The 16,997-nt window shown below is 44.6% G+C and overlaps 1 protein-coding gene across 4 annotated transcripts in view; it reads left to right on the top strand.

Moving 5' to 3' along the window:
* The window catches only part of CALN1 (calneuron 1), a 151,433-nt gene extending 148,772 nt beyond the window's left edge, over positions 1 to 2,661 (top strand). For 3 of the 4 annotated variants that reach the window (XM_075169144.1, XM_075169145.1, XM_075169143.1), the window contains one exon: positions 1,397 to 1,754. In XM_075169144.1, coding sequence (XP_075025245.1) covers positions 1,397 to 1,524 — 128 coding nt within the window. In that variant the 3' untranslated portion in view covers positions 1,525 to 1,754. Of the gene's footprint in view, positions 1 to 1,396 lie in introns of all 4 variants that reach the window. The other variant, XM_075169146.1, reaches the window with a different exon arrangement.
* The last annotated feature ends 14,336 nt before the right edge of the window (positions 2,662 to 16,997 follow it).

The following is a 16,997-nucleotide window of genomic DNA, read 5'->3' as shown; positions in this document are numbered from 1 at the left end:
CTGCGGTAAGGGGGATTTCATTATCTGCACAGAATATACCGAGTCCCTTGGGGCGCTGGTAGTGCAGCCTTCCCCTGCCCTGGGCAGTCTGACTCAAAGTGCTGCCTAACGAGGGCTTCTTGTGCCTCCGGCACCGAGCTGATGCTGCGGGACCGCGTGGGAGCTGGGATTAGGACACAGGCACTGCTAAATCCTGGCCAGAGGAGGTGAGGGGGGATGAAACAAGTGTTCAAAATGCAGCATCCAATGCTCCCCACTCTCTGTGCGATGAGGTTCAAGCCTGGATCAGAACAAGGTTTTTTTCCATATATTCTAAAAACATTCTCCTAGACTTTTCCAAACATGGGCACTTGGAGACTTTTCCTGGCCACATTTTAGGTTTATTGTAATTCTGAGCTTGTTGTCAACCGTCTGAAAGTCTCCCATCATCACAAATTGTCCATGAGGAAAAGGCGATGGGTACATCCCTTCTCAGGCCAAAACCAGACCATGCGGTACTGCCCATAGTGGCAGGGCAGAACTATCCGTCCCGTGCACGAGGATCTTCTGGCTTTCCGTGATTACCTTGGGGGACCCTCGAGGCCTTTTCAAACAGATCGATCTTCACAGTACCCCAATACCACAAGTTGTTCTGACATTCATAGGTAGGGAGGCTAAGACAGAGACATGAAATGGCTTTAGCAAGTCACAGCATGAATCCTTGTTGATGAACTAAAAAAAATTAAAATCAAATAAAATAAGTCAAACTCTAAAAATCCCAACACTGTCTGCATTTTAACTGCTGCAAATTACTCTCACCTCTTTTGACAATTATTCTGCAAGCATTCATTTGAAAAGGTTCTTAATAAGTCTGATTTTACTTAGGCACAGAAAACCCAAAGACCGTTTGGAAAAATAACTAACGTACAGCGCGTACTCATGGGAACTATCACAGTGGTTTTTTAAGTGTTGTTGGGGAACACATCTTGAGTCTCTGCTCATTCCCAGTTGACCTGGATGAGACTAAGGCATTCACAGAAGACCAATATTTCCGATTAAAGAACTTTAGAGAGAACTTCATAAAGAGCTTAAAAGAAATACACAGATAAACCAAAACACACCTACAAGCATTTGAAGGGTTTAAAAGCCAAGATGAGAGAGAAAGGACTTCCTGCAGTATGAGAGGGTGGTCTGTTAGGAAAGTTGGTTTGGAAGCAAGGAAAGGTAAGGTGAATTATTTGGAAATGTCCAGAGGGAGGTAAGACTTGGCCGGCGCAGGGGATCTCTGAGGTGTGGACTAGAGGGCTATGCCAAGGTAATAGAGGCAAAGGAGGATTTCTGAGCTCGGCTGATCCTGGTGGAAAGCAAAAACCTTACTTTGGCTGAGCACCTCATCTTTCCCATGTCTTCCCTGCAGTGCACGCCCAGAAGCAGAACAGACAGACCTGCGTACGGAAGAGCCTTATCTGCGCGTTTGCCATGGCCTTTATTATAAGCGTGATGTTGATTGCGGCCAACCAGATCCTGCGGAGCGGCATGGAGTAGCCTCTCGCCATGACACTGTGAACCAAACTGACCATGCATGCGCATGCCACCGGGTGAGCTTCCCCCGAACCGACTCTCACACGGCAAAGAGACAGAGGCAGGCAGATAAAGCACCATTCGACAAGGAGCCTGAGGCCAGCAGCGTAATGTGTCTTGTGAATCAACTACATCCTTTTGGCAGGGACATAAAAGGGCTGTCTTAATGCTTTAAAGGTTTTGTTTCCTAATGCAATAAAAAAAAATATACAGGAGTCCCGAATTACTGCTTCAAAACAGCAATGGTAACTTGGAAGAAACTTTCATCCAGCAGCCTGTTTTGCAGTTTTAAGGAGGCACAGCCTCATGACTTATTGCAGCGGGGCTGTCTTTTAACCTAGGGGCCGACTGACTATTCTGCATAGCTCTCCGCGGGGCCCGCATTCCCAGGAAGTTGATCGTAGCATTGCCACAAGCAAGTTCTGTTCGTTTTATTTCATGTACTCCAGCTTCACTTCGCTTTTCCCTTATGACCATGCCTTTGAGTTCACGGCATTAGAGGGGAGCTAGAGCATCCTTGTACAGTATTTTCAGAGTAAAAAAGAGGAGAATTTGCCAGCATCATACAAAATTTCTATTTTTGCTTCGTAAACGCCACCTTTGACACAAGACTGTGGGGTAGCGTGAGTCCATTTGCCATTTTTTTCCGACCGCGAATCAGGGCTTGAGAAGCACCACCCGTTTTCACACATGGGCATTTCTGAGATTTGTGCACAGTCTTCCAACCGACTCTGCAACCACCAGCGCCAGTTAAAACTCCCTCTATTTGGTCCTGTCTGCATATTCAACGACATTTGCTTTCCAGCAGTTTTGCCCTTCTTCTATATTGGTCTTCAATAACCTTACCTGAGATGAAAATCATCTCCTTGCCTGCGCAATTTTTATTTATTTCATTTCATACGCCCTGGTTGTAATCTGCAGTGAAACCTCCATGTCAGACACCTTCTCGTGGGAGAGGTTATATTCTCGCATACACGGTAGCGTGTGGTTTTGACCAGTCAGCTGCTCTGGTCCCTCCCAGAAGCCATCCCACCACCACCATCACCACCACCGTCCCATGGGCAGGCCCCAAAGAGGGTAAGCTGAAAAGCAGACCACAGCAAGAGAAGAAGGAATCAAACTAAAGCCTACCGCCATATATTATGTAGTGTGTCAGACTTTCAGATCCTGCAAGTGTTAGTTATTTTTCCTGGAAGAGATTTTAATGAGCAGCAAGGAGAAGATGGAGTGATGCAGACTAGAGACGTGGAAAGCACAAGGACTGGGTGAGCCTGGAGCCAGCATTACATCGGAAAGCATTTTTCCTTTCAAACTTGATGCAAATCCTTGCATTTACCTTTGGACGAACTGTGCACCTGTGTGTCACACCAGGAGAAATCTGGTTTCCTTGCCCTCGTGGGAGAGGTCTTCCAGCCGGTGCTCATGGAGCCGGCATGGGGAGCGCTCCCGGGGAGGTCCACGGCGGCACCCGAGTGTTGGAGTTGCGGTGGCTTCGTGGTGCCGGCTGGGCAAGCTCCAGAAACATCAAGGAACAACGAGATCTTGCTCCTGTAAATGTAGATGACTGTGTCACGAGAGGGGGCAGGATGGCTGCCCAAGGGATTGCAAACCACGAGCTTCCCTCACCCTACACAGCAGCCGTCGGCTTAAGCCTGGATCCAAAGACTCGTTTCAGATCTTTCTTTAATTACAAGTTTGATCAATAACATTTAACCTGTATTTTTTAGTAGCCTAATTTAAAAATCTGCTTCTCATTGCTCTGTCTCCCATCACCCCTTTAAAGTCATGTCACCCCTTTGGATTTTGCCTTTAGGTTTGTGTCTCAGTCGCCCACCTCCACATCGTTGCCATTTTCCTGGTGCCCCCCTCCATCACCGAAGATGACAGCCGGCTTTTTGAGAGCTGCTGAGTTATTTTTTTCTGCCTTTCACAAACACACACTTCTGTATTTCTGTTCTGCTGTGACTAATAGAGGTCAACTGCAAAATATTCCACAAAAAATTATTGTATCTCCCAGAAGATGGAGAGATTTATGTTTGCTATAGGGCAGCAGCAGACTTCAAACCAACAGTGGAAAAATCTTAGGCAAGATCTGAGCGCGGGATTCGCGCTGCTGGGGAGTCAAGGCACGCTCCCAGCACTCGCTGCGCTGGACATTGCAGATAACAAGCTTTGAGATCATTTTAAGGAAACTGTCATCCACATTTTTAGGTCTCAGGGGCATGTGAAAAGGTGGCAGCAGCAGAAAAAATGTCTAAACGTTACTTGCCACTGAGTAATGCTTATTTTTTCCCCCGAGACTGTGCTGGAGTGAACACGGGCAGCAGGGGCAGATGGAGATGGAGCGGAGAGGTGGGCACCAACCCACCAGCCCCACTCAGCGACGGCAGAAACACGGGGCAGAGCGGTGCCTCTTCGCTAAGCCCAGAAACACAAGCTAAAGCACATAGACCAGACATTTCTCCATGTTCTTCTCACTCGTCTGACAGCTAATACCAGGCAGACTCCAATTATAACAGCTACCTTACGGACGAGATGATCTTTTGCATTCCTTTAAGCTTTCTGGAAGGCTCCATAATTTCTACATGCATGCGCCATAAAAACCTTTGTAAATACAGTCATTTTTTTGTATCATTCTTCACCTTGAAGCTCCATTTGTAAAACCAAACCTATTATTAATATATTGGTAAAAGCCATAGCCTGGTGTCAGTAGAGTTCATTGCAAAACTCCCCACTGATTTTACTGGGTGCAGGATTTGGGGGGTTTTTGGGTTTGCATTTTCTGTAGAGAACCCAATTTATCCATTATGAATCAGTGTCATGTCTTGCCAGAGGTCTCCTTTCCCTTCCTAGAGCAGCCTTTCTCCGTCTAAAGGCGTCTGGAAGAGATCCCTTCTTTAATCGGTCAGGCTCTTCTGGTAGCTGGTGGCAATGCAGGGTGGATCAGGCCAAGCCATTTCATCCTTTCCTCTCCCCACAACCTTTCTACTGACACCTTCCCATCCTTCCTAGCCAGCAGCATTGGACCTGTGTCTCTTACCTACCTCCCTGGCTCCATTTATGTAACATCCATTTATCTTCTTTTTTTTTTTCTTCTACACAATAAGGAAAAAAAGGGCACTTTGTTGCTTTTACAGACAGTAGGTAAAAATAGAGCAGTAAAATTTTGATTGGAACCTGATGGAAAAAGCTTAGGGGGAAGAAAGTAGAAGAATCAAAGAAATAAAAATAAAAAACCCCACATCCCATACTTTAAGAAAAAAAAAACCTATTTAAGTGCTAATTAACATACTTTAAAAAATACCCAGACTGCAGCAGTGCTAGGTAGAGCTGTCAGAAAAAGCACTAAACTTATGTTCTTGCCAGTTACATGAGAATTTAAGTGTCTTTTTCAGCACTGCAATTCTGTACGAAAAGGATATTGCTATGGCAACCCTCGCTGTTCGTGACATGTGTGCCACCGTGTCGGAACGACGCGCAGCAATTGCAGACGCGCTCCCAGCCAAACCAAGGATGGACAAACAGCTCCCAGCAGCCTGGGACAGCGTTTCAGCTTGTGGATTAGCAAATTACTAGCAAATTGCGAGCACCCCAAAACCAACTCTGTTGGCTTAGCCACAAAAAAATGTGTGCAGATAAATAGATTGGCACGCAGGGAAGGCTTTGAGACGGACGTGGTTATTTTAGCTTGAGAGAGGGTTTGGTTTGGTTTGGTTTGGTTTGGTTTGGTTTGGTTTGGTTTGGTTTGGTTTGGTTTGGGAGCAAGTGAAATCAATGCAGGGTAAGCATTGCTCGACACAGGCTGTCCTGTGCTTGTTGAGGACACTTTGGGCAGGTCCTTCATGTAGGGATCGATCTCCGATGGGAAGGATTTGGGTTACTGCTCCTGCAAGGCACCGGGCTGCATCGCTGATAACCATTGACTTTGACTTTAATCATTGGCTTTAACTTTGAAGGCACATCCTGATTTTCTGCTCCAGGAGAAGCCAACGGAGGAAATGGCAGGCACGTGGCACGCTGAAATATTTTGGAGGCCACGGAGAAATGAATTCCAGCAAAAGCTGCTGAAGGAACATTGTTTACCTGTCAGGTCCGAAGCCATACCATAAGGTCAGCCATGAAGAAAACCACAGCTGCGGAGTTACCAGGCAGGACAAATGCACCGTGTTGGTGGCAGTGGCCCTGGGGAGCAGGCTTCTGCCCACGACAGGCTGTGCCACCCAAGGACTTCATTGGGTCCTGGCCCTCTCAAGGAGTCCACCGCTGAGAATTTCTAATCAGAAGCAATATCAGCAGTATTTTAAAGAATTAAACAGGGTGGGAAACTAGGAAAACTTGGCTTTTTTAGGGACAATTTGGTCCTCATGCTGTTGGAGGTCATATAGGATAAAAGGGAGTTGACAAAGAAAAAGTAATTCTTGTTCATGTTTGATGAGTACCCACAAATATGCCGGTTACGGTTAGCAGACACCCTGTCCTGGTGAAGGTGCTCACAGACCCCCCAGGACAAGGTCACCTGTGAGCAGAAGGGTGGGAGGTGGTAGGAGACCCCGCTACCTGCCCCTGCTCCCAGGTGAGCTAGACTGAATATTTGGGTATCATCTGTTGATTTGGAGACATTTCATACAGATTATTCAGTGGTTATTGGGAGCTCACCTGTTGGATATGGTGCGCTGGTAGGGCTGGACGTTGGTTGCTTTACATGGCAGACTTCCAGCAACTTTCTAAAAGGAAAGATCTATACATACACACCCATCTTTTTAAGCCGGGGCCAAGTAAATGGGGTTTTTTGGTCCTTCTCCCATAAGAAATAGGATAGCAAGCAAATCAAGAAAAGATAGAAAGCATTCCCAAGGATGCTACTCTGGATGGCTGAAGTCTGTTTGACAGACTTGGATGAGCAAAGTACCCACTGGCAAACACTTTTTTCCATGGAAAGCATAGGAATATTCTTTCACAAAGAAAAACATGCTGTGTCTTTATGCCTGCTGCAGAAGACCAAAACATCTCCTGGGACACCCAGAGGACCGCAATGGTTGTCCGAGGTCCAGGGCTGGCTCTGCTCGAGATGACACACTGCGTTGCGAGGTGCCTGGTACCAGGAGACTCTCAGCTTTTCCCACGAAAGACTCTCTTCCCCCACGTCGTGCGCACGTGCACGGAGCAAGCAGCGCTGCAAAGGGCTGTCATCGTACAAAAGCAAGAGGTGCACGGTCCCGAGTCAGACTTAGATCTGCAAAGAGAGAAGCAGTAGGAGGAATACATTAAGATCACTAAGAATGAAGTTCCCTATTTTATCCACCCGTGTAATAAATTATTTAGTTTCTGCTTTATGGATGACTATTTGAAAGAAGAAAAACCAACTCTTCTAAAATGAGAATCTGATGAAGTATCTTTTTTCTTGGCTCTGAATCATGCTTACATTCCACAGATGAAGATGTACAGAACTTGCTGGTTTTCAATCTATTATTTTACTGTACTGTGTTCTGACAGTGCAATTACATTTCCCTGGCATCACTTAAAACCTGTTACTTTCCCAGGAATTTAATACAGAAAAAGAAAAGTCTCACAACATTTTCATTTCTATATATTGTCGGTTGTTATCAGGACTGGAGCTTGTTTTTTTACAGTTCAAGTAGGACATTTTAGGCAGCTCTAGGAACTGTAGAAACTTCACCAAGAGCAAGATGGACAGAAAACCTGACACCAACATTTTAATTGGAAGAGTACTCCACTCCTAGTTCTCCAGTGGCAAAAGTCTGAAAAACCACCTCAATTTGGCATCTTCACTAGGAAAGCATTTCAGCCCCAGAAGCAAGGAGAAGAGGGAGAAAGGAAAAAAAGGAAATCCTCTGGATCTAAAGATCGGTACTTGACAATCTGATGATGAAAATACCGTAGGTTTTTTTATTTTCTATCAAGACAAACCAAAATACTTTGCAGCCTTGAAGAGCATTACTAAGTGAAATTGCCATTTTCCAACTAATTATTTTCTACAGCTGCTCATGGCCAATCTTTGCCAGCATCATGAATAAGCAGCTTCAAACACTGCTATTTTTACAACGCTTTAGGTGAGATCCATACTACAACTTTCCTTTATCAACTGGTCTTCTGTCTTCATCAGCCAACACGTAGACATGCAACCATCCCATTTGAAGCTGTTGAGCTTGCTGTAGTAGCTACCCCCCTTGTCTTGCCAGCACTCAGGCATGTCTTGTCTCTCTTGTGAGCAGTCTCACTAAACCCAAACCACACAGCCCATGTGTTTGCAGCATCAGGACCTTGGGGTTGCCATTTGACATCAATCTTCAAATACATGCCTCTATATTCATATTGCACCAACCCAAGAACGGTATTACATTTCCTATGATCTCTTTCAGAGGGGCCAAAGTTACTTCAGCTTCATGCAGCAGCTCTTGTTCTCTCAGATTTTAATTGGGGTGGGAGGCGGAAGAGAGTTGAAGTTCCTCGCGGACTCCAGGGTAAATGAGAAGTAACTCGTTAGAGTTAATTGGCTTAAACTGGAATAAGCCCAGAATCCAGCCTGTTGCCATTTAATCCATACTAGGATCTAAGCAATCATTGCCTCCTGATTCATCTCTAGGAAGTTCTTCACTGGTACACGCATCTCCTTTTTGTCATCGTTTCATCCCTCGCTGTTTTCAAGCCATTTACCGCTCATTGCTAAATTGACCATTTTTTGCTTGTTAATAAAAGACATGGCATTTTAATTAGACAACAACTCACAAAGTCAGCAGCATAATGGTAAAAAAAAAAAAAAAAAACACCTTTGTACAAAATACTGTAAATATTAATATAAATTAACTTGGCATGCAACTTAAATAAATCCTATGTTATTGCAAGTTACGCGAGTGTATAAAGACGTGTATAAAGGAAAACCGAATGCCATATGTATCGGCTGTTTCCTCTAACCAAACACTACTGTAAATATATAATCTGTATAAAAAGATTTTAATTTTACCATTATTTATGCAATAGAAATAAAGGTTTTTTTCTTTTGATGAGGGATGAAGTTCCTTTTTTCCTCCTTTTGAAGCAGACATTGATATTTATTCATGCCCAAGTACAAGAGCAAAAGCTAGATTTGCATAAAATATTAGGATAGAGACCCTTTCTTCCTTCTGAGGGATACATGAACATTTGGGGGTTTTATTTTGCTTTGAAAATAGATTTACATATTTTAAAGCCTGTTACTACAGAAAGAGCTCCTGGCTGAATAGATGCCTTGGCTGTTCAGAGCTGGGATCAATGCTTCGAGAGCAACACAGATGCACAGGACTCGTTAGCATGCCAAAGAGAGGAACTGAATTTCTCCTCTGGAAGTGGAAGTCAAAGCCACAACTGGTGTGGTTGGTGGGCACCACACACAGATCTCAAAGAGAAAGGTCAGACCATGCCGTGTGCTCTTTTATGGCACTTGCTTAAAAACTCCAACCCCCTTTTCTTATACCTACCAGAGAGTCAGAGCCTCTTTCCCTGAGCTCAGATGGGCTTGGGTCCAGTGCGTTGCTGCTGGGAAAAGAACGTTGACCACAGGTTTTAATCCTGTCTCTTCTACTGCCAAGGCTCCATACCACGAGAGCTGCTCTGTGAGGCTAAACTACACTCGTGTGTCCTGAAGAGCAGCTGCTCCCTTAGCAAATCCAGATCTCTTCATTTCACTGTAGACCATTCTCCACAGCTACCAGTCCATCGTGTCCTGCAAGCTGTTTGGCTGGAGAAGACGAGGATGAGGTTAATGATTGTCTCCAAAATCGCTTGTAGTGGTGCCTAAATTAAAGCTTAAAAGGGAACAGCTGATGTAGGCAAGTCGTCTTCACGCAGGTGGACCCAAGTGACAGTGGTAGGACTGCTGGGACAACCAGTGCAACCCCCAAAAGCTCCTACTGTGCCCATAGGTAGAGTACGACCTCTACCTTGTGCTTGAAAGGAGTTGTGACGCTTTCCCTAGACCTGACCATTTTTGCAAAAATGACATTTCTCATTCCTTCATTTAAACTCTGAAAAAATGAGTGGTTTTCCCCAGACAATGATATATATTAAGTGATATATATATATATATTCACTCCATTTCATGGGCTCACGTTATTTATTAATTGCAACCATTTGGACAACAGCCTGGCGGCTCAGATGCTGTTCCTTATTCCTGGAACCATCACAACTTTCGGTATGAGCAATTGTCTATGCATGGATTACCACCGAAAATCAAGCGATGCAGGAAACATGTTTACAAAAATTGTGGTCTAATAGTTTAAAAAAAGATACTGTACACTTCAGTTGACCTCTTACGTTATGTAGCTGGAGAGCATTATAATGAATGGCTTAGGAATGAAGCTGAATTCATTACAGGAATGAATCAAATGTATTGTAGGAATTCCTATATATTTGTCATAGGAACGAATGAGTAATCGAAGAAATTCTCTGCTGGAAGGAGAAACCTACACCACACAGCTCTCCTTTGAAAACAGAGTTCTCATGCAAATCGTTGCATTCAATGTCCTCAATGAAACCACAGGTTTGTAGGTTGTATTTCAGCCACCAGAACCATTCAGAAATTGAAATTCCCTGGCATCGTTGCTATTACACATCCTCTGCGCCCATCAGCCCTCAGCGAGGGTGAGCGCTGTGCTGGGCAGGTTGGTGTGATACCATTGGGAAATCTTCACCTGCAGGGAGAAAACAAACTTTAAAAGAGAAAAACACAACACACTTGGACTGAGACCAAACTGTTTCACCCCGCCATAAAGAGCCCATGCGCACGACCGCAGTTCCAGCTCTCCTGTTATTTTAACGCTGTCCATTCAACAGAGACGTACAGGTGAAGGATACACCCAAAAGCCACATCCTTCAGCTGAGCCCCAACAGGAGGTTTCGCAGGAGCGGGCACTGGCAATGGGCAGGAAAGATTGCGCGGATCTAATCCAGCTCCAGGGGAGTTGGTGGAAACATTCCCAGATTTAGTGGGATTTGGATTAGGTCATCAAACAGCACAGTATTGCACACCCTGGCTCTTTGCTTTGTTTAAATGGAGTCTGGCCATGGCCTTAAATTTAATTACTGAAATACAAATACTGAAGAAATAAGGCTTTCCTTACTCTGAATGAAATTCAGGCATGGCCCCATTTAAAACCTCTTGCCATCAATGGGCTCCCCAAGCTCAAAACTGCCAGCAGACAGTGCCTTTGGTTAGACACAATACTTTCCTCCAGGCAGGTACACTCTGCCCGTGACCCTGCCGGCTGGTTTTGCTGCTAGGATCTCACCAGCTCAATACACATTTCTTTCTGATTAACATCTATAGAAAGATTTTGCTAATGCAAATCCAGAGGCAGTAACTTATTTGGTAAAAGCTATTTAATCCTGGCAAGGCTTTCCCGTGTAAGCATAGACTAATATCATCTTGTTTTAATTGCTTTTTTAAGAGTTTCTCAAAAATCAAAAACATTTTAATTAAAAAATTCACTAAGAATATCTTCCAGATCTTTTCCCATTTATTCTTCGTCCCACCAAAATTATCAGCACATTTGTAAAGTTCTAAAGAAAGTAATTACAGCAGATGTTGATCGCTGCTGCTAGCATTGAGGTTGCTGAATGCTACACATCAGTCTCCCATCTTCTACTTTTTTGCAACTGTCTGAAACAGAAATTTCCATTCTTGGTCTTTGCTTAGAAGGGAGGCTGGCTGCACAGGAGCTGGGATGCTTTCATGCCAGCTGCTAAGGCTAGGGGAAATTTTTTGGGGGAAAAGGGGGAAAAAAGGAGGAGATACAATTAAGGAACTGCTAGGGATACAGAGATTTGGGCAAGGAACAGCAAGGAATGGCCGAAAGCCATTTCATTTTACCTATAATACCATTTGTAATGAATAAAGGTCCTGTCCCACCACCACATCCCCAAAAGGCAGGATGATAAATCCCCTAGAAGTGCCACCCGCACACAGTTACAACAGTGTGGAAGTATCAGATTGAAGATGCCAAGTGCACGCCTGCCACGCTGTAATAAATGTCTTTTAACCCCAATTTCTGCCTAGGTTTCCACTTGCCTATAATGAGCTGGCTTTAGAATAAGCTGTCAAAAATATTTCGCCATATAACGACAGAAAGCTGAGATAATCACAGGGTGACTATACATGTCACTACAGACAGAAATTCAGTGCAACAGTGTAAGCGCAGGGTCAGCAACCTGTAGCATGATGCTGATGGTGCAGGCAAGCAAATGTTGTGTCCTGTGACTGCTCAGAGACAGAGCTGCAAAACTATTCAGGGGATAGTGTCTCCCACCTCTGCTTCGGGAAGAAAAATAGCACCCAGTTATTTAAATGCTCCCTTAAATGCTTATTGATGGTGGGGTACTTCTAGGTCTGAGCTAAAATTACACAGAGAAATAGAAAAACCCTGGAAGAGGTTGACCTTCTGAAGTCGTGCAAAAGCTCCAGATCTTCTTTCTCTACATCACACGTTAGTTTCACAAAAAATTCAGCTCTCTGCCTTCAGCCCATCAGTTTTCAGCCTCTGTCCTTCTGAAGCCATCAAGTCTGATCTGCCAGAAAGGTCCTGCTCCATCCTGGAGATGCCAGACAAATCCCCTGCAGGCATATGAACAGACCCCACATGCCTGGTTTCAACACATCAGCTAATAGTCAAAGTCCATCACATCTTAGAGAGCAGAAGCTGTTTCCCACAGGGCTGAATTTCACACACGCAAATCCTAGGGCAAAACCACGAATACTGCAAATACCTGGCATTATGGGTCAGTGTGGTGAGGCAGGCAAGGCTCAGCCGCATCTCGACTCCCGGTACAGCCACGGGAACAAAGCAGGGCTCTCAGAGGCATCTCAGTCCCAAGGAGAACACAGCCGTGAGCATGGCTGCTGCTGAGCCATTTCCTGATTTGTCAAGTTCCAGTCTGCAGAGCATTTTACAGAAAGCATTGAAACCGCCTGAAGTGACGGATTTCAAATGGAGGGGCTGAGAGACCCCAGCTCTGGCAGTACGAACAGTACCGCTGTGATAAGGGTAATCACTGCATGTTATACAGAAAAGCCTCTCGAGTGATTGCTGTTTGCAGAGGCTGATTAAATACAAATTAAACTCATCTGCATGTTCAGCAAGATATGTGAATCGAATAGCAAGAGCATCCTTCCCATTGGCTGCGCGGAGGTGTTTGGGGAGCTCATCCCAGGGCCTGGCACGTCCGCGCACATGGGCTGCTCCACACCTTCTGGACCGGCACCAGCAACCTTGGCGTCTGCATATGATTGAAATTAAAAGAATCACGTTCACTTACACGGAGATGATTTCAGATAGATGAACAAGCAATACATTAGCCTTACGTTGTTTGGGGGGGAGGAATGCAGCTCCCTGTATTGCCACTGCTGCGTTACCAGTTACTGCTGCTCGTCCTCGTTTCATTAGACTTCTCTAAGCACCTCTCCATCTTGTGTGCCTGGGCCAGGTTCCTGGCAATGCGCTGGGTGCTCCGTCTGCCCTTGCCATTAAGTAACCGGACAAACCATAAGTGATGAAGGGGCCAATTCTGCCTCACCAAGCATCCTGGCTATGATTAAGAAGAGATTTCTTAATCTTCTCCCCCATTGTACAAGGGAGAGAGAGCCTTATTTCTAAATCTGAACTATCACCCAGAGACCCAGGAGCTGGCACCCTCTCCAGCTTACAGTCTGTGGCTGGGGAGCAACAGGACCTCCCTGGTACAGAAGGGATGGGACTCTGAGCATCCTGCATGGAACACCTGTGGGTTTCTCCTGCCTCCATCGAGATGGGTCTGTTGATCCTGGGCTAAAGGTAAGACTCGCTAAGTGAAACCAGGGGGTAATTGGTTTCTCGAATTATATGGTCAGAAATGGCAATCATGCACCCCAAGATATGTCATTTTTTCTCACTATTTCTAAGGAAACCTTTTTGCGTTCAGGAAGGAGCCTTGTGAACAGACGGATCAAGGAAGATGCATGAAGAAGCTAATGACCAAAGCTATAAGATCTGAGGGACAGGGAATGTTGTTTCTTACCATGTTGTGTGAGCTCCTGCTGTGCTGGTGCCAATTCTAGTGTCTTCTCTCACTTCAAACCAGAGAAAAAAGCCTGAAAAATACTGAAAACGGGAATTACTTCTTATGGTGAAAGAAAGCTCCAAGTACCAGAAGCAGGCTCCAGATTAGGACCTGTCAACACAGTCCTGCCAAAATGAAATGTATTTGCACGTGCATAACCCTGCTTTAATCCTGAAGGCCTTCAACCACCTACTTTGAATACTTATCGCTTAAACTCAACATCACAGAGCATTTTTTAAATCAGTTAGCCACTGTCTTATTCATTTGGAGACTGATCACAACGTTCACTGCCTCTTGGACAAATTAAGCTAGCAATCATTTTAAAATATTTGTCCCTTATAAAGAGGAAAAACAAGCACCGGTTCAGAGGACAGAAAGGAAGAAACAACTCGAGGGGGACAACACTATGCCAAAACTGAAGAAAGGTTGAGCATATGGATTTGCGTATGCTGGCTTCAGTAACAGGCTCAAAGAAAGGGATAGGTAGCATATTAGGGGTACTACGAATCATTGTTATTTCTTGGGAAAGCAGTTACAGTGCTGCCGTGATAAATTGCTTCTAAGAATTCAGGGTACAGACTGCTCACATCTGTCAGGCAGGAAGCTGGAGTTCAGATCACAATTGCAATTATCTCAGTATTTTTAACCAAATCAGAGAGGGAACTTGCATGAATAAAAAGGCTCCTTTATGTAGAAGCTGGCAAAGTGAAAACCGTTGCTGGCTTTCCAGAAACCCAAAGCAACCTCCAGCAGCCTAGGTAAACACCGGGTTTCTTTAGCAGACTCGCTGAACTACTAACCCGGTCTAGCAGAAAGCCCTGTGCTAGCACAAAGGTTGTTATTGCTGCAATTACGCCAACGCCGCACTCCCAAAGAAGGATTAACATTTAATTCTTTCTAAATTTGGTTTATGAAATATTGACACGCTGGTGCCTTCGCAGTAAGCTATAAAGACGTCTTCTATATGGCGTGCGGCGGGAGCTCAGTGATGTTTATTTACTTATACCTTTCACTAGGTTTGGCTCTGAACACTCATGCTGAAATTGTTAGAGAACGCCCCAGGCTGAGCTAAGCAGATATCAGCAGGTAGAGCTAACAACCAGTGTTAATAAAAATCAATGAAGCATTCTTACAAGGCAAACTGTTATCCCTTTACAGCTCACAGTCTCCTCGCTCTGACAGAAGATGATGATCAACAGATGTAGAAGCATCAGCTGGGGGCAGCTCCAGAAAGCTGCCTCTAAAACACATCCTTTTGCAGTCCAACCGCCTGATTTATGCATTCACAGACATTTCTTAAAACTTCTGGGACACCTTATCTCATTGGCTAAACAAATGCACTTATGTCTGCATCACTTCTAAGTGTGAAATAATGTGTTATTAAAGTTATTGCGACCCTGGTGGTAGCAGAACCCTTCCAGTCACAGTGACCTCATTAACAAAAATCCTTTGTATCGAAATGATCCAGCTTTGTAAAGGTCTTACTGCATGACAAAGAAGTCTTGGGATAACAGCATCCTCGTGGCCTTCCAAACATGCTCCAGTCCAAGACATGACCTCACCTCAAGGCTTTATTGCCTCTTGCCGAAACAATGCCTTCTTCTGTATCCCAGGGAAATTGTTCACATCTCTGGTATGCTAAGGTAGGGCTTGGGAGCAGAGCTTGCAGCTCACACCTCTGCGCTAATCCAAACCAGGAGCAATCGTCTGCATTTACCGAGCAACAGCAAAAACATGCTTAGAAGTAGTAATCTGCCTTCTTGCTGTCTCTCTGAAAAAACCAGGATGAGGAATTGCTTTTTCATTGGCATTTGCAGCAGGAATTAGGCTGCACACGCACCACGTGCACCCAGCAGTAACGGGTCTGCTGCACAGCAAACACAAGAAGCCTCCAGCCAGGAGCACCTCGAGGCTGCCACAAGCCCCGCGCTGTCCCCAGTCCCACTAAACTACAGCCACCGAGGTGGGTTGGTCAAAGCACGGAGGTAGCTGGCCCTGATTTATCCCAACTACAGCAGGAAACACCTTTATCTCCGGGTGTTCATCTTAACCACTGGCAGCCAGTTTACACTGTAGAAATCCACTGGTTATTAGGGGAGGCTACAGTGACAGTGGAGATGTAGGCAGCATTAATGAGCTGCTCATCCAAACTGTGCCCCGGACTCTCCCGAGTCACAGATGCTCCCGCAGGAAGCCAAGCTCAGGTGCAGGCACCTGAACTGTAGCCACCCACATTTAACCACCTGAAGCCTGCCCCTGTTTCTTTAGCCGTTAGGAAAAATGATAGGCAAACTCTTGAGGTTCTCCCCAGCCTGTACGAATCTGTGAGTGTCCCAAGCACCAAGACAAATTTTCCTGTTTAACAAAAAGCTCAGTTTTCTCTTCTCCCCGCTCACCCTGATCCCTCCAGTTAGAGCTGACATCAATAGCGAACGACACCAGACGAGACAGGGGCTGGCCCAAGAGTAACCTTAAGTATTTCTCCATTTGGGGGGATCCGCATTTATCTTCCATTATATCTGAACACTCCATTTTTCAGAACCTGATCAATAACCTGATAAGACACTCTTGACCCAAGTTCTTATTTTCACAAATCTTTCACTGAAGTCAAAGGTAGAGCTGACCTAAGCAGCGAATAAAGAATTCATGGTCACTCTGAGCAATACAAATTCCCAGTGTCTTTTTCCTTTGCAAGAGTAAATGAATGTAAATAGCACAGTCTACATCTCCTCTGGAGAATGAGAAAAGCATATTCTTTTTATTTGCTTTGTTTTTCCTATTACTCTCTGCGTATAGAAGAGCTACCTTAATTAATGCAAGCTTATTATGAAATTAGAGCACCAATATAATTAAAACATTGATTAAAAAGCCAATAAAACAACCAGCTAAACCTCTTTTGAAAAGGAGCAATATGAATACTACTTGATTAAATATTACAATTCAGTCAATATTTAACCATTCAGTTTTATTGACATAATTCCTACATCGAGCTGGGAATAAGCATCTCTTGGGACCTAATTATGTTAGGTTTGCTTCTCTTGTTGTTTGCTAGCGTTTGTGTGTTTGTTTGTTTGTTTTGATATTTCCTAAACTTCTGACAGAACAGATCTTCCATCCCGGGGAACCATACTCCAATGAAGATAATTTATGGGTAATCAGGAGTTCTGGTAATTGTGTTTATCTTTGGAAATTAACTTTAAGAAATCCATCACATATATAAAAAGAAGTCATCTCTCCTTTAGATAGCCCCCATAACGAGTTTGTTAATGAACTTGGCAGCTAGGTCTAATCAATAGCCTTGCCCCAAATTTACTGAAGGTCACTGTGGTGCTTAGTGAAGAAATTTGCCT

Source organism: Calonectris borealis, chromosome 19 (genome assembly GCF_964195595.1).
Source record: "Calonectris borealis chromosome 19, bCalBor7.hap1.2, whole genome shotgun sequence".
Lineage (NCBI taxonomy): Eukaryota > Metazoa > Chordata > Aves > Procellariiformes > Procellariidae > Calonectris > Calonectris borealis.
This window is presented reverse-complemented; position numbering and strand designations above follow the sequence as displayed.